Source organism: Gloeophyllum trabeum (genome assembly GCF_000344685.1).
Source record: "Gloeophyllum trabeum ATCC 11539 unplaced genomic scaffold GLOTRscaffold_00006, whole genome shotgun sequence".
Taxonomy (NCBI): domain Eukaryota; kingdom Fungi; phylum Basidiomycota; class Agaricomycetes; order Gloeophyllales; family Gloeophyllaceae; genus Gloeophyllum; species Gloeophyllum trabeum.
This window is the reverse complement of record NW_006920415.1, coordinates 998445-1006010: the sequence shown is the minus strand read 5'-3', so window position 1 is coordinate 1006010 and position 7566 is coordinate 998445. Positions and strand designations below refer to the sequence as shown.

General features: G+C 49.7%; 1 protein-coding gene across 1 annotated transcript; it reads right to left on the bottom strand.

The window, feature by feature from the left end:
* Window positions 1-3088: 3088 nt before the first annotated feature.
* Window positions 3089-3693, bottom strand: GLOTRDRAFT_129007 (uncharacterized protein; the record flags this gene model as incomplete). Its single annotated transcript, XM_007867638.1, has 3 exons — window positions 3089-3289; window positions 3346-3554; window positions 3594-3693. 3 exons carry the CDS (start codon window positions 3691-3693, stop codon window positions 3089-3091), a joined length of 510 nt encoding a protein of 169 aa, XP_007865829.1.
* Window positions 3694-7566: the final 3873 nt, after the last annotated feature.

The following is a 7566-nucleotide window of genomic DNA, read 5'->3' as shown; positions in this document are numbered from 1 at the left end:
GGGGGGAGTGAGTGCTGGAGGGTGGGCATGAGGATGATGCCCTTGATAGAAGTGCCCGCGGCCCCGGAGCTAATTCATCTAGAAGTCACATTGGTTAAGTCGCTCCCGGAGCTCCTGTTTGCAGAGATAAATCGCGGAATGGGTCCATGTACGCCTCGAGGATGCTAGGAAGTCCGGAGCTAAATAGAGCAATTCTTTAGAGCCCATAGAAGCCTAGAGGCGTGTGAGTGCTGTGTCGAATAAGCTCTGGAGGGCTTGTACGATGTGCTGAGTCCGCGTTTTCGGGGGTCAGACGATCCTGAGGCTTATCACCGGATGGACTCAGTCGTTGTCTGCCTCAGCCAGGAGATAGACCCATGGACCCAGACAATGAATTCAATGATGGATAGACCGTCTGCATGGTTTCCTCCACTTCATTAATCCAGTCCCATATCTGAAGGCACCAGGAAACTTAGCAATATTTGCGAATGCAGATGTCAGCGATCTGGAGCGACCGGAGGAAATTCTGGAGTATGCAGACTTACCCCAGAATGAGAAGGAGTTAAAGGTCGATCATCGACTTCGCCTCTTGCCGGTGTGGTTCCAGACTTTTCAGCGCCCCACACAGCTTCCTGAGGAGGAGTACGAGAGCTTTGTGAAGTATGCAACACAGTTCTTTTATTCAGGTGGCAAACTATGGCGAAAGCCTCTCCAGGGGTCACACCAAGTTGTGCTCTTTGTGGAGGAGAGAATAGGAGCGCTGCAGGCATGTCACGGCAATGTAGGCCATAGGGGAATTATGCAACAAAAGTGCTTTTATTAGAACATTTCTGGTGGCCCTCCACTGTCAAAGACATGGCCTGGTATGTTAAGACATGTCATATATGCCAGACACATGAAATGTGGCAAGTTCTCATCCCTCTGGTCGTTGCGACACCAGCTCCCTTGTTCTCTAAGGTTTATATCAATACCATGCATCTTCCCAAATCCGGAGGCTTCAGTTATGTTGTTCAAGCCCAGTGTGTCCTCATATTCTACCCTGAGGCAAAGAAACTCTGTGCCAAAAATAGTCAGTCGATTGGGGACTGGATTTATGAGGACTTACTCTGCCGATGGGGTGGACTCCGTGACATCGTCACAGATAATGGTCAGCCCTTCCTAAAGGCACTTGAATACCTGGAGAAGCACTGCCATATCCACCATATTTGTATTAGCAGATATAATTCAAGGGCGAATGGTGTGGTAGAGTGCCCCCATTTTGATTTTAGGCAGGCACTTTACAAGGCTGCAGATGGTGACACTGCTCGTTGGTCGCAGGTATTTCACTCCGTAATTTGGTCCGAGCAAATAACCATCAGACATCGCATGGGCTGTTCACCCTACTTCACGGTCACTGGTTCCCACCCGCTCATTCCCCTTGATATCGTTGAGGTGACCTACCTACAGCCTCCCCCAATGTCAATCCTCTCCAGCGAAGACCTTATTGTCTTCCGAGTGATAGCCTTGCAGAAATGTGATGCACAAGTCGAGCGCCTCCATTCTCGAGTCCTCCAATATCAACTTGAGGCAGCGAGATGCTTCGAACGCAATCATGCGGCCACTATCCATGATTTTGAGTTCAAGTGAGGCGATTTGGTCCTGGTCTGCAATATGAAAATCGAAAAATCCCTCAATTGTAAAATACGATCCAGGTACCTCGGTCCACTCATTACGGTGTCCCAGGACCACGGCGGAGCTTATATCCTTGCGGAACTCAACAGTACACTATTTGATCGACCCTTTGCCGCGTTCTGCATCATCCCCTACCTTGCAAGAAAATCTATTACGCTCCGAGCAGATTTTACAGACATTGGGGAGGATCAGGTACACAGGATGGAAGAGCAGGATGACCATGGTGATGATGAAGATGAAGAAGATCCTCGAGGTGAGGAAGCACTGTAGTGGAGTACGAGAGGAACTGAGGACAGTTCAGGTTTCAGTCAGGGGGAGAGAAGCAGCGGTCCCCATATACCCAGAAGTTTTTGGCGGTTTTTTTGTTCATTCTCTCCATTTTACCCTGCTCCTTAACTACTTTATTCTTTCTCTTTCTTTTTACCTTCAGGATATATGAAAATCACCCACACACTCCCTCATACGTTGCCAAGCTATGTTATCATTTATATCTTTTACTTTATCCCTTACTTCGAAACTCCTCTAAAGTTCCGAAGTTCCTATAACATGTTATTCCAAATCACTATTTGTCCTCTCATTCAGTTCATTCATTTATAGACAGGCAAACACTTGTTACAGAAATAGAGCGGACCAGACCAAGACAACGTGTCCGGAGCAAAATACAAGTACAAGAACGATGGGCAAGGACAACATGAACAAGGTAGAACAAGATAACAAAGACAAGCTCTACTTAGGCAGAAGGGCAAGCAGCGGATCCAGATGCTCCCCCCTTGGCAGCGGCAGTACCCTCATCCTCGACAGTAGCACGCTGCATAGCATACTCCAGGGACCCAAGGCAGAGGTCTAGGCTCAGCAACTGCTGCTTTAAGTCCTCGAGAGAAGGCAAGGGATGGGTGCGGAGGCGCTCCAGGTCCATTACTACCTTACCGTGCTCACCGCGGAACAAGTGGAGACCCGCTTATATCCCCTTGAGTGCATCCCGCAAGCCCTGTTGAGTCCTGTCATACTGTCTCTGCATATCCTCCAAATTACGCCGCAGCTCCGCGTTTTATTCCCGCAGTTTCAGGGTATTCTCCTGAGCCACGAGGGACTGCTCGCACAGCTCCCCAACAGCTTAGAAGAGCCTGGCAATCTGCTCCATAGACAAGTCCCTACGAAGGAAAGGAGAGACAAGGGAGAGGTCGGAGCTAGGCATTCGAGAAGGGGGACCAAGTGCACCTCTGACCCAAAGTTCAGAAGGGGAGTGACCGGACTGGGAACTGCAGACGGAGGATTAGGAGGGCATATGGAAGAAGACTCCGGTGTAGGCCCGGCCTCCTGCACTTTGGGCTTGCCCTTCCCCTTGCGACCAGGCAGAGGCACCTCAACTTCTGGAATAATTCAACACTCGGGCAGAATTAAGTCATCAACACTTACTAGTTATGTCTTCCATTATCAGTTATGGCTTTTTAGGGCTGGACCGCTGTTGCCCAACCAGTGCCTCGTTCACCTCTTCCACCTCCTCACTACTCTCAGCCTGCAGCCCCCTCCCATCGGCAAAGCTGCACCAAGTTTTCTTCTGCGCGCACTCCTGGCACACCTCTACCTGTCCTGAAATCGGCACATGGCACTGGATCTTTCGCTCCATACAACCCCGGCACTATGACTTATTTAGCTCCAGAGTCGTACCAGCAATCGTATGAGGAATACACTTACCACTGTTCGCGCCTCCCCATACTGCACCTTAGTCATACCCTTGGGGCAAACACACCCAAGAGGCTTGGGCTGAGTGTCATCCTCCACAGCCTTCTCAGGCGATACACCCTCCTTGTGCGCTTGCTTGGAAGCCCTGCTAGTCCAACCCAGAGCCGGAGTTATTGCAGGAACAGAGGTAGCGGTGGGGGTCGTTGTAGCAGTCGTGGGAGCTGTAGGGAAAGTCAGATTGAACTGGAAAACATGCATACCATGCCCCTCATCAAGGGAAAGGGTGTACAGGCTGTCCAACACCGCAGAAGGAAGATGGATCTTCATGAGCAACACAGTGCTCATGCAGGTGGAGACCATGTTGCTGCTCTGCTCAACGAAATGCAGTTGAAATAAGACAGTCAGCTCCATCCACTCAAAGCAATTTAGGACCGGATGTACCATATATGTCTCCACCTCAACAATAAGGCCTTCTGCGGACTTGCCATTGGCGTGTCAAGTGGCCAACCCCTTCAAGGCATTGGTCAAGTGGGCAGCAGTAAAGGGCTGAGTCGACTGGGCAGACATGGTAGTAGATAGTGAACTCTGAGGACAATGGGGGCCCTTTTTATCTACAGGTCGCAATGTGGAGACTGAGGACAGTCTGGATTCCGGTCAGGGGGAGGTGATAAGCCTCCACAATTGTCTGACCTCCGAAATCGCGGAATCGATGCTTCCTCCACACCCTAGAGAGTCTATTCGATGTGCCTCTCACACGCCGCTAGGATGCGACTGGCGTACTACAATGGTTCAATTTAGATCCAGGCCTTCTAGCGTCCTCGAGGCAAGCACGAAATCCTACAAGGATTTAGCTCCGAAGTCAGGCACTCCGGAGTGGATCAAGAAGTAACTTTGGCATGAATTATCTCTGGCAGTTGTGGGCACCTGTACAATTGTGAGTCATCCTCACACCCAGCTTCCAGTACTTCCTCCCCTTCATCTCCATCAAATTACTGAGTTTGCAGGCGTAAATCCGCGACCATGAGGCCAGCATCAGTCAGCAAGCAGCCGGAGTTAAATTGCATGTGACCGGCATGCTGTGCAGCATGATGGGAAGGCTGAGGATCAGCATTAGCATATTAGGACAACCTCTAGGGGGTAGGATGAGCATATGGAAGGACTAGGGAGTCGTATGGTGCATGGTATAGGGGTGGACGGATGCTGAGCAGTCAAGGGAGTTGCGGTGAGTATTTGTTATTTATCTCCGGGCGGTCGCAGGGTCATTGCTGTAGTATAAAATGTACGATTTAAAGGAAAGTAAAAACAAGTTTTTTCTTGAGTTACAGTCTCCGTGACCCTCGAAGTCCAATCACGTCGGACTTAGTGTTTACAATCGATCCTAGCTTTGCCAATAGGCCTGACTCAACGAATTAAATATCTCCGCTGTTGTATATTAACCCCAGTAAGCTCCGTTTTCGAAGTATAAAATACACAAAGTGTCTCTAGGAAAGGCAACTATTGTGTGAGCTCGCTGGAGTCCACCATCTGGGCTATAAGTGGTCTTCGGAGATAAATACTCCGGAGTATTGCTGTGCTGTTGGTTTTAGGCCTCAAGGTTTTGTTTATATTTCTAGGTCTTCCTACGGGCTATCCTACGTTGTCTTACTCCTCCCCCTCCCTTCTAACTTAAATATTACCCTTCAATCATCTTAGACCGCCTCCACCCATACCACTGGGTGTGCTAGGTTATTTCCCATTTAGTCTTAGGTGTTGTTGCATGTCAGTGCATATCAGTGATGTGGCCCCTGTGGATGTGGTGAGTAATGATGATTGTTATCAATATTCGTTGCACTCACATCATAATATTTGTTGTCTCCCTAGAAAGGACTTTTCCATCATTCCCTTGCAGTACAAAACTTCCAGAGAATCAGCATTTGGTGCTTGGCTGTGCAGGATCAGCTGAGCCTTACCATTTGCCATCATAGATACTGAAGACGAAGATATCCTTGGTTGTGTTGTCCTTAAACGCGACACAGATCGGTGTTGTCTGGTCCAGACAAATGGAGAAGAGAGAGATCAGGCTCTCCTCTGCGTTGAAAGTCCAGACTTGGATTGAACCATCTCTGGCAGCAGATGTTATCCGGCATGTTCCGGCACCGGTCGCGAGACTTGCAAATTCGCATCCTTTGCCCGTACGATGTGCACACAGCTCCTTGAACTGTATAGGACACTCGTTAGGTCTAGAAGTGCTTCTTGGTTTCGATGTACCTCTGTAGAATTTTGTCTCCAACACCCCAACCATCCTAGGGCCATACCATACACCAAGGTCTCACCAATCTCCCTCTCCAACCAAGCAATACTGCTTGTTGGTCCCCTAAGTCCTGATGTAATCGGGTGGCTATTGGTGCATAGTCTTTGAGGCTCCATAACTGTATGCCGTACTCTCCTGAACAGCTCCCGCTTGTGTTAGGGAAAGCAGCTTATGGGGTTACCACATACCTCTGCTAGCCAGGAACTTTGCTGAGGGAGAGATCGCAAGAGCAAAGATTAGCGAGTGTTCCACCCGCGGAGCGACAAGCCTGACAGGCATCAAAAAGTCGAAGAGCCATGATACCTTGAACATGTCTGTCCAGTACAGCACACTTGCAGACACTGCTGTATTTATGCACGAGTTCTTCGTTGTGCCCTTTGTTGGCTCCATCGTCCCCAGACATCCATAGCTGGCCTTACCTTGTCTACCAGGGGCAGTGCCGATACATTGTCTCCCCTCGCTGGTGCATTGTCTACCCTGGCCTCCCGATGAAATCAGGATCTCCCGGAAGCACATCAAACCGCCACATAGCTCTAAGCGCATCGTGGGTCATTCTGCAATGAGGATTCCTTGTATTCAGTGAAGCATTGTTCACCGCATGGCATGGCCCACGCGCTTGCCCAACTCAGCGGCTCCCCGGAGTGGCACACTAGCCGCCACTGAGCCTTTCAGTATCACTAAGTGCCACCATCTGTGCCACTGTGCCCTTAGGAAAGGCACTGGTATGTTTGGATAAGACAACTCCCAACTACACTATGATGTCCTTGTTCCCCCCAATGTTTGAACCTAGCGAAGCCCCCCGTGGTGCCTTTTGCTTGTCGCTGATAAGCCCCAGCGATCTTCTGACCCCCGAAATTGCGAATTTGACACACCATACATCCCCTCCAAAGTTTATTCGACACCACCTGTCGAACCTCTTATGCTACAAGTAACCGACGAAGGGTTCTGGATTTAATTCCGGACCTTCTAACGTCCTCAAGGCAGGCGCAGATCACCAATATGATTTAGCTCCGCAGCCAGACACTCCGAAGTCACCCGGAAGAATACCTTTGTGACTAATTATCTCCGGGAACGGCGGAGGCCCGCATTGCAGTGAGTCATTGGTATTACCACTCCCCAGTCATCACTCCCCTTCGTTTCCGTCAAAGCGACCGAGTCAGCGGACGTAAATCGACGGCCAGACGGAACGTATCAGTCAGCAAGCGGCCGGAGCTAATCCGCACGTGATCAGCCTGCAGTACCGCGTGATGAGGAACTTCAAGCGAGCATTGACGCGTCGAGGCTACCTCTAGGACCTAGGACGAGCACGTGGAAACACGGCAGGATCATATGGGACATGGTATAGCGGTGGGCAAAGGCTGAGTAATTGTGTGGGATGCGGAGCATATTCGTTATTTAACTCCGGGCGGACGCAAAACCATTCCAATAGCATAAAAATGTATGGAGCGTAGTGGAAAATCCAAGTTTTGTACTTCACCCTCTCAGCGTACCAGAATTATCGTCTCAGCGACCCTCGGAGTCCCTTCGCGTCGGACTTAGCGTCTACAAGCAATCCTAGCTTTGCCAATAGGCCTGACTCGTCGAAACTAGATAACTCCGCCATCGCATATCAATCCAAGTAAGCTCCGGATTTGAAGTATAAAATTCACCAAGCGTCTGACTATTGTTCGGGTTCAGTGGAACTCCCCACCCGGGCTACTGGCGAACTTCGGAGATAAATACTCCGGAGAATCGCTATACTGTTTGTTTCAGGCCTCAAGATTTTGTTTGTTTTAGGTTTTCCTACGGGCTACCCTACGGCGTCTAACTTCTCCCCCTCCCTTCGAACTTAAATATTACCCTTCAATTGCCTTAGACCGCCTACACCCATACCGCAGGGTGTTTTAGTTTTATTTCATTTTGGTCTTTGGTGTTGTCGTGTGTTAGTGCCTTATCATCGCGCA